General features: G+C 42.2%; 1 protein-coding gene across 2 annotated transcripts in view; it reads left to right on the forward strand.

Annotated features, from left to right (window-relative positions):
- EOGT (EGF domain specific O-linked N-acetylglucosamine transferase) overlaps nucleotides 1-16303 on the forward strand; it is a 161149-nt gene that overhangs the window by 73001 nt on the left and 71845 nt on the right. For both annotated transcript variants that reach the window (XM_078661478.1, XM_078661479.1), the window contains exons 5-6: nucleotides 10486-10586; nucleotides 16132-16240. In XM_078661478.1, coding sequence (XP_078517604.1) covers nucleotides 10486-10586; nucleotides 16132-16240 — 210 coding nt within the window. The remainder of the gene's footprint in view (nucleotides 1-10485; nucleotides 10587-16131; nucleotides 16241-16303) is intronic.

Genomic DNA, 16303 nt, shown 5'->3' on the forward strand with positions numbered 1-16303 from the left:
AGCAGAGAGATGATTGATGGCTTTTATGCTTTTTCCCAGTTGCAAACCCATCTAATTTAACATCCTTAAAAACTTTCTAAGGAAGGTTTTTGACAGGATGACTGCCTTCTCTCTAAAACGGAACCCCAGCAACATAGAATTATTATTTCTTTACTTCATCAATTTACCGTTCTGGACCATTTAAAAATGACTTGACGTCCTCTCCCTGCTAGCATCTTGCCGTCAAATAGTTTTGCCATTTGATATGAATCTCAACCTGATTGAGAAAGTTGATAAACTAATGAAAGCACTGGCATACAAGTTCCACCTTCAAGAGAAAATTGAGAACACTGTTCCTCCCACAGACGTTAAACCAGCAGTTGAAGCCATTGTGCTTTCTCACCCAAATGGGCTAATCCCCTACTCGCTGGGCTCTCCAAATTCACAAAATGTCTCTCAAAGCAGTCCTGTATGTTGGTATGCAATTGGTTTCCAGCGCCTAAAAGTCACATTGCCCAATTCAAAAAATAACTCAAATCATTACAATTTGAAGCAAGCAACAACTTCAAGTTAGCCTGTATTTCTCAATAGACTCTGCACAATAGCCTACTGCCTTACTTCAAAGACAAACTACACACCACTCGAAGAGAAATACTAGTGAGAAGCAAATCGCATCATGTTCTTGATCTCAAAAGCACAGAAGAGCTGACCACAACTTAGTCTTCTCCTGTCTACCCCAGGCTTTGGAAACAGATTCCTGAAAACATAAGACTAAATCCCCTCTTTAACAACACACGTAAATTGATCTCGTCATGCTCTATCTCCTACATTAGTATACCTTCCACTTATTTTCAACTTTCTGTTATCACAATCTGCTCATTCAATACTAGTGTATCACAATTTATTATCATTTTTTTTCCTTAAAACTATTGTAACCAAGATGTGCTTTGTGCAGAGCACTCAGCTGTCATTGTGGCTAGGGCTGTGCTCTATAAACAGAACAGGTGAATAAATGTGCTTGATGTACTTTTCATAATTCACCAATGCCACAAATGCCCATGAATTATGGATTTCATCCAGTTTGAGCCCTCGTCTCAGTTTTGATTTACTCCCCTACTACTAATAGATCTCTAATGATGTTCAGTGATTTTGTAGAACCGCCTTCCTGTTCCTGGAATGCAAGTATAACCTGAACATTGTAATTTACATCAGGGCCTATTGTTAGCAATGCCTAACTGACAGCATCATCAAAAACCTTTCCATTTAACATAGAGAAAGTGCTTCTTAGCACAGGAAATCAATTCTTCTTAAAGTAACACATTAACACTCTAAAGATTTTTAAAGTTTTACTGTATGCAACAAATCAGTATTGTGAGAACAGGAATTATTATTTGGGGTGATTAGTAGTCCACTACAAGGAATAAGAACTATTCTTGCTAGGTCCCACAAAGGTTTCACAATTTAAACCTGAGCTGAACCCCTGGTAGCTATAGCACAGGGTGCTACAGTGAAGTCAGGCCTACCAGCAATGCACCCTCGGCAGGTCAGCTTGTAGGTTGGTCCTGGTCCCATGATGGGTCTTCTGGCAAAAAGTGTGAAGCAGGTTTCTCAGTCCCAACTTTAAAGGATAGGCATGAGTTGTACACTCTGATGCCAGCCAAGGGTACCAGGACCTCCAGAACAGTGCTTGCGGATCAGGACTCACTCCAACAGAAGCCACTTGCAGTGAGCAGAGATTTCAACATTCAGTGAGCTGATGTTGATATTCAATTACATTTACCATCAGCATGTTCTACTTTAGGAAAAGTCACAGTACTTTTAATCCTAATCTCCAAGAGCGAGTCTCAGAGACCCAATGAAATGACCAAGGGCTGGAGGCATTTGACTTGCAGACCATGTGTACCCATTGTACCATATACTAGTAACTTATAGGTAAGTTAAATATGCCGATCAGTAGTGTAGCTAATTTGGACCTATTAAGTGTCAGACTAAATGCACTAATGCACTAAGGACAGCTTAACCAAGCTGAAAAACCAGCAGCATCAGTCCCAAAAAATGGGGGTGATCATGTAAACAGAGGCATTTTCTTGCAAGTATCGTCCATCCTTTAACTGTTTCCAGTGTCAAAATCAACATCTGTTTAAATTTGTTTATTAGATTTTAACAATTCAGATACAGAGAAGCACATATTCATACGTGAAATACATACTTAAGTAGACTGACATGGATTTGTCAGTTGATCGTACATTGGTGGTGATCTACTTACAACCACTGATCATCTGTACTGACCTGTGGCGTGTTGTAAGTTGGGGGATTAAGTCCCCTTGAATCCTGAGCGTCCCTGGGGGCCAATTAGCCCACCAGGTACGTCCAGTAAGCGCCACAGAGTTACATTGCAGAGAGGTGTAAAAAGGGGCATGGCCTCGGACCACCTCTCTGCGATGCAGCTCTGTGGCGCTTACTGGAGGTACCTGGTGGGCTAGTTGGCCCCCAGGGACCCTCAGGATTCAAGGGAAATAAATCTCCCAACTTAAAACCTGCCAGGGGTCGCGTTTCCACAGGGGGCGAGACTGATGTGACAGGTGTGTACTTATCCAATCACTCGGCCAAAACCGAAGCACTTATAAATTCACCATGCACTCTCCTTGCAGTACTCTAATCATCCAATCAGTACCAATGTACCCCTGCAGTGACTCAGGTACTAACACATGCACTGCTACAATCCCCTGAGCACTACCCATGCAGCCCAGCCAACGCCCTGTCAGTACCCATGCACTCCTTCAATTTCCCAGCCAGCACTATGTACTTATCCAATCGTTTCACCAAACCCCAAGCACTTATAAATTCACCATGCACTCTCCTTGCAGTACTCTAATCATCCAGTCAGTACCCATGTACTCATGCAGTGGCCCATGCACTAACACATGTACTGCTACAATCCCCTGAGCACTACCCATGCAGACCTCTAACCACCAACACACTACTGATTCACTCTTCCAATTACCTAGGTAGTACCTATGCACTCCAGAAATCCCTGTCACTACCCATGCACTCCTCCAATCACCCATCCAGCATCATGTACTTATCCAATCACTGCGCCAAAACTCAAGTAGTTATGAAATCACCATGCAATGTCCTTCCAGTCACTATCCATGTACTCATGCAATGACCCAGGCCCTAACACATGCACTGCTACAATCTCCTGAGCACTACTGATGTATTCCAGCCATCTCCTTGTCACTACCCATGCACTCCTCCAATCACCCAGCCAGCACCATGTACTTCTCCAATCACTCCACCAAAACCCAAGCACTTATAAATTCACCTTGTACTCTCCTTGCAGTACTCAAATCATCCAGTCAGTGACCATGTACTCATGCAATGACCCAGGCACTAACTCATGGCAAATACATAGGAGGTCATGCTAATCACAGGGGTACCCCAATGCATTGTGTTCTTTAGTGTATGTAGGTGTTTTCACTATATTCTAAGCATAGCACTGGCTCTAGCCTGGTTAGTCAGAGTCAGTTACCACCAGTACCCGGCAGCCAAATGTTGGGGGCACAGGACGACTTTCTGCTACTCTGTTGGTTCTTTCTGCACATCTCTTGCTTCTTCCCGCACTTTTCTTAATCTTTCTGGACTTCTGTTGCCTCTTTCTGCATTTGTCTTGCTTCTTTCTGCCCTTTTCTTCCTCTTTCTTCACATGTCCTACCTTTGTAGGCATAGTTAGAAATTAGCATTTTCAAACCTTAGAAATTCACTGAAAAAAACACAGGTTTCAGGGACGTTATAGTTAGTAGGACATTTCACTCGTACAAAACCAGACAAATTCGGCTGTTATAGATAGTTCAGCTAACTATAACTCGTGCCCCCGCAATGCACTGCTGATGATGTCACATATTACATAATTCATGACATGGTCAGTGACATCAATGATGACATCACTGATGACATCTCAAATGACACCACTGATGACATCATCCACGTGATAATCTGATGCACCTTCTCATATCCTAATATAACTTTTGATACGCCCATATAGACTACCATTTTGGAAACCATAGGCACACCAATACCGGTTAGTACATACCTACTCACTAATTCCTAGGTCTACACACACATCCACTCATTCACCCATACAGTCATTCATACATGCAGTCAACCATCAATACAGCATTATCATATGCACTCACATATCTATACAGACACTCACACACCTCCACTCATTCATAGAGCTACTTACACACCCAGTCAGTCAGGCAAATAATCAATCACACTCCCATTTACTCACCTATACAGTTATACACACACACTACCTCATTTATTCAAACATATACTAACACATACTTATACTGTCATACAATAACTAACACAAGCACACACTGATCCATACAGCCACTCTCACAATCACTCACTCACCTATAGTCATTTATACACTCCAACACTCACATATACTGCCTTTCACATGCGCAGTTACACATGTACCACTGAGGCATCCATTCACTCACCAACACACCCATACACACACTCACCCAACCATACAGCCCTTCACAAATGCACTCCTGAACCCATACTCCCAGTGAATCATCCACTCACACACCTATGCACAGAGTCATACACCCCTACCCACCCACACAGACACTCAGGCACCCAGACAGTTACTCAGACAACCAATCAATAACCCAAATAGATCCTCATTTAGCTACTCACCAACCCATGCAACTGCTTACACACCAACTGACAAACTAAACAGTAAGACACATTTAATTACTCACTTATACAGTCAGTCACTCACCTACTAACTTATACACCCACTCATTCTTCAATACACCTTGGCATCTACATAAAACATATTTAAACTTTATAAAAACACACAGTCACTGGATGATGTCATCAGTGATGTCATCAGTGATGTCATTTGAGATGTCATCATTGATGTCACTGACCATGACATGAATGTTGTAATATGTGAAGTCATCAGCAGTGCATTGCAGGGGTGCGAGTTATAGTTAGCTGAACTAACTATAATGGCCGAATTTCTCTGGTTTTGTTTGAGTGAAATGTCCAACTAACTATAACGTCCCTGAAACCTGTGGTTTTTTCAGTGAATTTCTAAGGTTTTTTTAAATGCTAATTTCGAACTATAACTTCCCTGAAACCTACGTTTTTTTCAGTGAATATATATATATATATATATATATATGTGGAGTTATAGTTAATGTTGTCTTGTTAGCGAGCTGAAAAGAGTGTGCAATGAGGTCTGCTACCTATATTAATTTGAAGGTGGTGGATAAATTGTAAATCAAAATTATAACTGTAAAATGGTTAAAGTTTGTGTAGTTTGAACTTGGTTTGTATAAAATGAAATACGTTTCCCTAACTAAAACTAAGCTTAAACTATTGTTTCTTTCATTGAAAAAATATTTATATATATATATATATATATATATATATATATATATCTCGATTCAAAGGCCTTTTCTTACACGTAAAATAGTCATTAGACTGACGTGCCACAATCTGCATAGAAGTGCCCTCACAGACCATGTGTACAGTGAAAGGCTATATTCAGGATAAATACAGATCTGAAAAAAGCCAGTCCTCTTTGACAACAGTCACTTCATCGTTCATGATGACATTACTTTGAGCAAGTCATCTGTGATATCAGAAGTAGTGTATTGGAGCAGTATTGTTGACTAGATTATTACAACTGCAGAGTTTCAATGGTCTTTGCCATTTTCATATGCCATACCCTTTTTGAGAGGCTTTTCATATTTATTATTTCATCATTTGACTAACTTATTACAGCCCTGCCCTAGATGTTTACACAGTTTAAGTTCAGCCTCAATATTTATTTCAAAATTTGCAGATTGTATAAGTGTTATCAAAGTAAGAGACATACTGTGCTGCATTGCCATCGCATTTTATGACCCTCCCCGTCCCTCCACCCATGCCGGTCCCAAATAATTTCTAGTTGTCTACTTAGAAAGGATTTGGTAGCAAAATCAAAATTGATACAAATCTTAAGCCAAGAGATCTGACTAATGAAATCAACATGCAAAAAGAACAATTGATGGACAGAATGCAGAACAATGTCATACATTCACCCCAGTGCAGAGATCTGGGCCTGAATCCATTGTTTTTTTGCTCACCATGCCATTCCAGTTTTGCCATTCCAGTTTACACGCAGCCATATGCCAGTCAGTCTTGAACCTGTGTCTCATGGGAAAAGCCCAGCCCGAACTGCCAGGCCAGGTCCTCCCTGGACTGGAAACAAGCATCCCAGGACAGGTTTCGGGGTTTCACCCCTCATCAGCCAGGATAGCTTGACTCCAGTTGCATGGAGAGCATGGGACCCACGTCTGGGCATACCCGTCCCACTCGGCTGACAAATGCAAAAGAATAATTGATGAACAGAATGCAGAACAATGCCATACATTCTCCCAAGTACAGAGATCTGGGCCTGAGTCCATCATTTTTTTGCTGTTCACCATGCCATTCTAGTTTGAACCCAGCCATATGCAAATCAGTCTTGACCCTGTGCCTCATGGGAACAGTCCAGCCCGATCTGCCAGGCCAGGTCTGCCCTGGACTGGAAGCAAGCATCCGAGGACCGGTTTCAGGGTTTCACCCCTCATCAGCCAGGATAGCTTGACTCCAGTGGCATTCATCCCAGTACAGAGATCTGGGCCTGAATCCATAGATTTTTTGCTCACCATGCCATTCCAGTTAGAACCAGCCATATGCAAATCAGTCTTGACCCTGTGCCTCATGGAAACAGTCCAGCCCGAACTGCTAGGCCAGATCCTGCCTGGACTGAAAACAAGCATCCTGGGACCGGTTTCGGGGTTTCACCCCTCATCAGACAGGATAGCTTGGGAGCCAGTGGGCTGGCCAGTCCACCATCTCCCCCCTGCCACTGCCTCCAAATCTTCCTAGTCCCACATTCCAGGCCCATCTTCATCCATTTCGAGGCAGGTTCGCCATCACATCCTCCTTTGGCAATCCATCACATCGGCCAGGTTGGTTCTGCAAATCGTTAGAAGGGGCTACTCCCTCCCCTTTGAGGCTACCCCTCCCTCCATGCCACTGTCTTACGATCACATGTCGGAGGATCATTTGACACTTCTCCACCAGGAAGTCTCTGCTCTTTTGGCCAAGGGAGTTATAGAGAGGGTCCTTGCGCCAAAAGTAGGTAGTGGTTGCTATTCCTTTCTGGTACCCAATAAGGACAAATACATGTGTCCTATTCTAGATTTTATGGGCCCTCAACCTCTTCCTCTGGAAGGAGAAAAACAAGATGTTCATGTTTGCTCAAGTCCTGTCTGTCCTCGAACTGGGAGACTGGATGTTTGCGTTGGACATGCAGGATGATTATTTCCACGTTCCCGTCCTGCCAGCCCACAGACTCTATCTACGGTTCGTGGTGGGCCACTAGCGCTTTCAGTTCACTGTGCTCCCCTTTGGCCTTACCAGTGCCCCTCGGGTGTTCACTAAGGTGATGGCGGTGGTCACAGCTCATCTGCGCAGATCAGGAGTTCCACCTTCCCCTATCTCGACGACTGGTTGTTGAAGGTGGACTTGCCCCAGGCTGTCGTGTCCCACCTCCAGACTACCTCAGACCTCCTGTATTCAATGGGGTTTACTATAAACGTACCAAAGTCACAGCTGACTCCCTTTCAGACGTTTCCTTTAATCGGAGCTGTTCTGGACACAGTGCAGTTTCGGGGCTATCCTCCCGAACAGTTAGTATGGGATATTCGGGCTATGATACTGATGTTTCTGCCTCTGTCCCGAATTTCGCTGAGAATGAATCTGAGGCTGCAGGGCCTCATGGCTTTCTGCATCCTACTGGTGGATTTTCCGAGGTGGTATATGCAGGCTTTGCAATGGGACCTGAAGTTCCAGTGGGCGCAGCATCAGGAGAATCTTTCCAACTATGTCCAGATCTCATAGGGAACTGTATCACAGCTGCAGTGGTGGTTAACAAACCAAGATTGGGTCAGAGGCAGATCCCTCTCCCTTCCACAACCAGATCTACAACAGTATTGACGGATGCGTCACTCCTGGGATGGGGCAGCTATCTGGGTAGACAGAGATCAGAAGCATCTGGTCTCCGGCGTAGTCCGGGCTCCATATCAACTGAAGGCATTCCTTCCCTCTCTCAAAGGGAAAGTGGTGCAGGTGTTCACAGACAACACCACTGCCATATGGTACTGCAACAAACAGGGCAGGGTGGGGTCGTGAACCATTTGTCAGGAGGCTTTCCGCCTATGGACATGGCTGGGACATCATGGCATAACCCTGGTGGTTCCACACCTGGCGGGTTCTATGAATGCCAGGGCTGATTAACTTAGCCATCGGCGCCTTTCCGTCTGTACCACGTCTGCCCCGAGTGCTCAAGAAGATCAAGTGCGTTCGGACCCAAGTTATTCTTGTGGCTCCGGACGGGGTACGAAGAGTCTGGTACCCTGAGCTTATGAGCATGGCCATCGATCCTCTGATCAGACTGCCCCTTCGGGAGGATCTTCTGTCGCAGCAGCAGGGGACGGTTCTTCACCTAAACCTCCCTAGTCTCCACCTCCTTGCTTGGAGATTGAGCGGCGACAGTTGACAGCTTTCGACCTTCCGCCCTAAGTCTGTGATGTCATCTTGGCAGCCAGGCGTCCCTCCACTAAATCGGTATACGCCTGTAGATGAAACAGGTTTGTGGCATGGTGCACAGCAAAGGCTGCGGATCCCCTTTCTGCCCATCTTTCAGTGTTCCTTTTGTATATACTTTCTTTGGCCCAGCAGGGCTCTGCTCTGGACACTCTCAAAGGTTATCTTGCAGCTAACTCTGCTTTTCTTTGGCTGCCAGATCAACCATCCTTGTTCAAGTCTCCTATTGTTAACAGATTCTTTAAGGGTATTACTCATGTTTCCTCCAACTCCCTTCATAATGCTCAAGTGGGACTTAAATCTTGTTCTCACATTTCTTATGTGTGCTCCCTTCGAGCCTCTTCATAACTGTCCTCTCAGGATCCTCACTCACAAGACTGCCTTCCTTGTTGCTATCACCTCTGGTCGCAGGGTGAGTGAGCTTCTGGCTCTAGCTTCCAAACCCCCTTTCTTCTCTGTGCATCCGGACAAAGTGATTCTTAGAACAAGGCCTTCGTTCCTTCCTAAAGTGGTTACACCATTTCATGTAGGACAATCCATCACCTTGCCCACCTTTTTCCCACCTCCACACCCTTCCAAGGAGGAGGGTAGACTCCGCCATCTCGACCCTAAAGGTGAGTTGTCATTCTATCTTGACCGCATCAAAGTCTTCGGAGTGGATGATCAACTCTTTGTTGGCTGTGTGGGTGCCAAGAAAAGCCAGGCTGTTCAAAAACATACCATCTCTGGAAGGGTTGTCCTCTGCATTAAGATCTGCTATGCTTTAGCGAAGAAGGATCCTCCAGTGGGGTTGCGTGCTCACTCCACTAGGGCTACGGCAGCAACCACTGCGTTGGCACACAGAGTCGCACTCCTTGATATCTGCCAGGCTCCAACGCGGGCATCTCTGCACACGTTTCCCACCCACTATTGCCTGTACAATCAAGTCCGTAGGGACTGCTATTTTGTCTGTTCGGTCCTCCAGGACTTTCTTGTGTGAACTTGGTTTGCAGATATTCCTCCGGGGATGGTATTGCTGGGGTATCTATTCTAAGGTGAGAAATCTACAACTAACAGTCTCTATCAGATGAACAAGTTACTTACCTTCGGTAACGATGCATCTGGTAGAGACATGTGTTAGTTGTAGATTCCTTACCGCCCCACCCATCCTCCCAGCTATGCGAACTGATTTCCAGGGATGGGAACTTCTTACAGGGTCCTAGTTGTGGTGCACCAGTGGTCCATGTCTTTCATGGCTCTGCGCTTCTCGTGTGGAAAGACGCGTCAGAACTGATGTCAGCGAGCAGGGGCGGCATCTAAGTAGGCACCGCAACGACATTCCAGCGACCACAACAACGCACCCAGAGTCGACCGACGCTACCTACTGACGCGCATGGTTATTGCTGAAGAAAAAATCTCCAGATCCAGACTGGCGCCTGGGGGGAAATTCTAAGGTAAGGAATCTACAACTAACATATGTCTCTACCAGATATATCGTTACCGAAGGTAAGTAACTTGTTCAATGGCACTAAGACATTGATGTTCCACTATTATTCCTGCGATGGCCGAAAATTCATAAAAATCTCTCAATATGTCACTGATAGGTCGCTTTTATAGTGTGAAAGTACGAACATCGCCCAGAATGTCACAAGAGGAGTCTTTATTATGCGAGGGAAAGCCCTAAAGCGTTCAAGAATGGCACAGTATGCCAGGAAAGGAATTCTGTTATGCAGGAAGATTCATTAAAGCCCAAAAATGTATCAAGGAGGAGCTGTTATTGTGTCAGAAACTGCAGACACTTACGGAATATTTTAGATAACTCTTTCCTTGCAGTCATTCTCAGCTGTGTTTATTGTGTTTCAGGATCATCTGAAGAACCTCAGGTCTTGCTGGGGTTATGAGAAGTCATGCAATGCACAACACCAGTTTAGTTACCCTGTGTGTACACGCTTGGACTCAGGATGGTAAGTTCTAATTTCTAAAACTTATAATGAAAGTTTTTGTGTACGTGGTTGCAGTTTATGGAAATGAATGGCTCCTAACAAATAGAAGATGAGCTTGTTCACTCACTGAACAAGATGTTGGGTTTGGGGAAAACATTCTTAGTTCAAATCCTATCTGCACCAGAGAATGATTTTGGGTACATTTTCTCTCCCCCTCTGTAATTTGGCTAGTTTTCCACATGCAATTTCAATTTTTTTTAGTAACTATGCTGAACTAAGTTAATTTCCAAATCTCTGATTTCTTTCGTTAGACATGTTATTGCGAGATAAAAAAAAAACCATTTATGTATCCACGGCATGGTCAGCCTGATCAAACTAGTTCTAAATTGACTAGCAGATCTCACATAATAAGTTTAGAGATAATTGGCGTACTCTCAAATGGGGGCTTTAAACACATCCCCTAACACCCACGTGTGACTGCAAAAATTGCACGTTGTAACTATAAAGAAAATCACTGGAAAATATCCTTCATGCTTGAATTCGGAATTCTACCTCAAATACGACCTTAAAATGGAAATGAAACATGAATTCATACAATTTTGGAAACAAAAACTGAATGTTCCTGCTGGATGTGAAATGATAGATTAGGAATGTGGACTGATGGAGGAGGACTGAGGTAGGAGGAATGATGAATGAAAAATCATGGATGAGTGATAAATGATGCATGGTGTGAGGTATGATGGTGGAGGAATGGTGGCTGGAATATGATGGCTGAGAAATTATGAATTGTGGATTAGAAATGATTGAGGAGGAAGACTGAAAAGTAATGACATACGGAGTGATAGTTGAGTAATTATTGATGGTCAATGGATGAACAATGGTTGAGGAATAATGGATGAGGAGTGATAGATTAGAAATGAAGGATGAGGTGTGAGGATGTCCTTACACTGAATCTTAATTTAACAGAAATAATTAAATTACATAGGCCTGCTGGATAAAACTACACAGACTATACCAGAAACAGTGTGCATGCATCTAAGATTGGTCTTAGAAGATGTTGGGCATATTGCACAAAGTGCAAGTTAAAAAAGGGGTCCAAAGTCCATTGAAACTCTTGTTGCAATTTTCGTTTTGGGGTAAAAGCAAAACGTGCAGGACCTAATTACAACACATTTAGAAGGTAAATCTTGTTTGTTTCAACAACAATGTTTGTGCGTAAATCTTCACATCATTTTTGAGACATTTTAAAAAGAATAATTATAAAACATGTACAATCTCCTCATATGCCAAAATATTAACTATACAAATTAATTTGATTAGTTGAAATACTTTTTTCTCCCATCACCCATTTTGCAGTTTGCGGCCTGGCAGTGCTGGTTCATTAACTTCACCGTGGAAAAAGCTGTTGATTATGGCTCTTTTCCAAACCATTTAGAAATGCAGGTTTTTTTCCAGGGCTATACTGACCTGAATCTGATGGATCAGAGGCCTAATGCATCCACTGCAAGAATCTGTGTTTGACCTCATGATTACAGATTTGAATTCTTGCAGGTATATTCAGCCTTTCATCCTCCTCAATTAAGTGAGTGCTCTTGAGTTGGGTAACAGTAAACATATTCTTTCTTGCCAAAGGCTCTTAACGGTGGACGTTGGTGTAAGACCCTGGGCAAAAGGCATTGCCAAGGAAAAGTACGTAATGAGTACAGCAAACTGCCATGCCCAGTGGACTAAAGAGGGACTGGGCAAAGGACATGCCTGAAGGCTACTCCTGTCACCTGAACTCTCTAAGCACAGCCAAATAACAAAGATGGTTCGGGGGAGGGGGGGATGACTGGGCACATGGCCAGGGTGAAAGCACTGTGCATAGCCAAGCAAGTGAGAATTGTGAGTCCTGTCTGCAGATGTCTAGCAGGCAATAGAGAGCAGACCAAACTAATAAGATAGCTGTTAAGATCATTGATGAAAGGTGTGCCAGAGCAGTACATTGGAACACAAATTCAATATCATGGGCATCTCGAGTCACCACTCCACTAACAGATAAAGAAAGAGAAACTGTCATTAAAGATCTTTTGTAACTCTCAGGCTGTGGGGGACAGTAGTAGAGCACTTGACCACCATTAAGGATCTACAGCCAACAGTGAAGTAGCACAAATAGAATTTTTGATCTGGAGAATCATGTCCATTGAGACAGGAAAAACTACAGGGCCCTCTTCAGGGGACAGATAAGAGGAATATAAAGGAGTTTCTGAAATTTTTATATCCCCTCATTGTTACTAATAAGAAGCTTCCTAAAACATTCTGGTGTACTATGCCCACAGAACACCCAAAATCAACGTATGGTACTGGACCTAAGATGAAGCTTATGTGACTTAAATGCTACTGGGTCAGAAATATTTTTGAGTGAGTTGCATTGGCAAGATGAACTGTCATTAATTGGGCACAGAATGTCTTTATCCCCTTTAACCTTGAAGCCAAACCTCATCACTGCCTGGAAACCTTTGATTACATCAAGTATTAGCTAGGAGAGTGGAGTATTACATATGTAGGGCTTCCTGGTCAGGTTAAGGTTTGAGATAAATGGCAAAACACATCTTTTTAATGCCTGGAAAATATCATCCTTGACCTGGAGTGGTTGATGAGCACATAGCACTTTCTTGGATACTAATGGACCAGGAGCATTTCCGCAGATGGAATTGCTTAGTAAAAATCAATTTCATATGGGATAGAGTACACTCTACCACACCTAATAAGGATATTGAAGTAATGAGGCCTAAGTACCTTTTAAGAGTTCATAGAACTCCGAAGTGTCTTGTATATCCTTTTAACGTATGAGATGGGGTATTTTATTTATTATAATACATTTTCAATCTTAAACCTAAAATCTTAGATCCTTCATCTCATGCGCCAACATAAGAAGGAGATAGTATGGCTGATATATGTACAATAAATGTAGAAAATGTGGTATGAATATAAAAATACCAAAATGCAGCTAGAAATTTGCCCAAACATATTACGCACAGTTTAACGTAAGTCAATTTAAAATATCAGGTATAGTTTACATATGTGGCATAACTTGCAGAGAGAGTCCTGGTTTCACGTAATTAAATCTGTACAAAACATGCTGCTATAACGTTCTCCGATCTGCTAATTACTGGTCATTTGAGGGCAAAGCTAGTACTTGTCTTCATTGTTAGCAGCTGCGACTCTGTTGTTACCTGCTTTCATGGTGTCTTCTGGCTCTCAATGCAAATACATTGAAGTCATAGCTCAACTGTAATAAGCTAGTGTAGTAGAATAGCTATTTTTTTCTTATTACAAATGACCTGTGATGTCAAAACAAGTGTGTCATAAAAACATTTTAGAGATGTTTTTAAGCATATTGCATTAGTTAAGTTGCTCAGAGTAGGCATCTGTTTTCAGACAGACAATCTATTGTTGCCTTTTCACTGTACTTAAGGAATTTTCTTAACTTGATTCTTCCCCTTATGGTTTTCCACAGTAGTGTTCTCCTTTTGGTTCAGCTCAGTACCAGAATATGGGGATGGTGATAGTTTTCTTGTACCATATTTCTTGCTCCAATTTTGCTGATAGTCTATCTGCCCCCGCTCCCACACCCCATGTACTAGTTGCAAGGCAGTATGCACAGCTTCTGGGAAAAGAGTGTCATCTGGGACTCTAAGAAATGTGTACATGTGTACATGGGCTTCATGGTGCCTCTAAAGTGAGTAGGGGCACCACCAACATTTTTAAATGCTTTTTGAGGGCTACAGGAAATGCAGCAGCCCCTCCATAAGATATTCAGATTGATTGTTGTCCTAACTCTTGTCAGAGGGCATATGCCCCCAGGAGAAGTTTAAGATGTTTCCAAGCACTCTTAAAGCTTGTGCATTTGCACATAGGCTCTGGAGTGAGGGGGCCTATGTTGGTCAGTCATAAAGCTCCTGTAGTAGCAAGTTAAAAGTAAGAGAAAGGCGTACACTTTCAATATATGTGCAAAATTCTTTATTGAACATGATAAAGTGATTAATGAAATGTTTTATGGTTTAATGAAGGTTATTGTAAGAGAGCACCATCCATAGTGATTTTAATGGTGTTGCATTCGTTTTTTATATGATCTATTTCTGATTTTATTAATTTGGCGGCACCCTGACAAAGTCAGTAGGCCTGCCTTTCGATAATGACACCCCTTGTATTGTATCTAGTATATGTGAGGGTTCTGTGTTCTTTGGGTTTAAGGCTTGCTAGGGGTGTGAGCTATTAGGAGGGTATCACCATAGGTATTCCTATCTGCCTATGTGCAGATATTTGTAAATGAATGTGTAGTATTCAGTAGTGTATGTAAATGTTTTCCTTTTAATAAGAAAAAGCACTGACAGGACAATGATTTATTGAGTGTCGTTTGTTGCATCTCAGTGAAATGGGGTCCTAGCCCGTACCAGTGAACTAGGGTACTAGCCCTCGCAACCTCTCCTGAGGCCTTCCTTGAAAGCCTCTGCTTCGCTACCTGGAGAGAGTCAAGTCAAGTGCTACAATGGGGCACTTGGTTCCCAATAAACTGAATGTTGCAGACTTATTGCTTTTGAAGGACTTGCATCCTTCATAACTAATAACCCACTTTCTTGCAAATACCATTAGTTGTTAAACAAACAAAAAAAGTTGCCTATCGACCTCTTGAGAGATCATGTTGGTGTGATTTTTGAATTTTATTTTGATGATACACTGCTTAAAAGCATCCTATGAATTGTTTATTTGTATTTAATATCATCAGTCATATCACCGGCTGTGTTTAAATTATTTCCTCACAACTTGCAATCTCTGTTCAGTTCTTCCAGCAAGTTTAGTTTGTTATTGGCTTGTTTAGTTTGCTTATGTGGTTTTGGAATGTATTTTTTTTAGCCTTTTTAATGCTTTTCTTTAAATACTTGTTTGTTTACTTCTGAAATTCTTATATAATTATATTTTTCTTTTGACAATTTGAATTCACTTTTTCTGTTTTGAAATTCTATTTACATCATATTTACCCCAAAAGATTGGGAAGCAACTGACTGTGTCTAATGTCATGCAGTTGTGTGATTTCCACAACACACACATTTCATTATGAGTATAAATATTAGTATACCTATATAGTATATCTTTACAGTATACCTTGTATCATAAGTGTTAACTTTATTTTCTCAGAATTCAGTAAGTGAATTTTCGATCATTTGGTTTGGATTTCATGAGTATGCATCTATTATATAGTCAGTTTATACTTATATGTACTTCCCAGAACTTAGTAGTTGTTTTTCCTGTTATAGGACTAATGACAGGGCTGTCTTGCTCTAGCAAACTTCAGAATTGCAGAGCAACAAACTTGTACTTGGATCTGAGACCCCCAAAAAGAAGCAGAGAAAGATTAAATCCGCATTCAGTTTGCATAAAATATTTTTTTAATGTATTCCTTCAATGTGGATCACTGCATTTGTTTCTTCCTATGTATTTTGGTTTCAATGTCATGGCTATTATGTGGTCCGTTTATGCTTATTCTGAAGTTTCTAGTAGTTAATGGTTATTTTTCCTGTTATAGGGCTAATGACATTGAGTCTGCTCGCCAGGTGTTCTGGAAACAAGCTGATTTTGGCTATGTGAAAGCAAGATTGGATGAAATGCGGATTCTGTGCAAACCTATGTCAAGAGTAGGTAAAAAATATGCTTAATTGTAATCTTTGATTGACAGAACTTTTATCGTTTACATTTTT

Source organism: Lissotriton helveticus, chromosome 9 (assembly GCF_964261635.1).
Source record: "Lissotriton helveticus chromosome 9, aLisHel1.1, whole genome shotgun sequence".
NCBI classification, from domain to species: domain Eukaryota; kingdom Metazoa; phylum Chordata; class Amphibia; order Caudata; family Salamandridae; genus Lissotriton; species Lissotriton helveticus.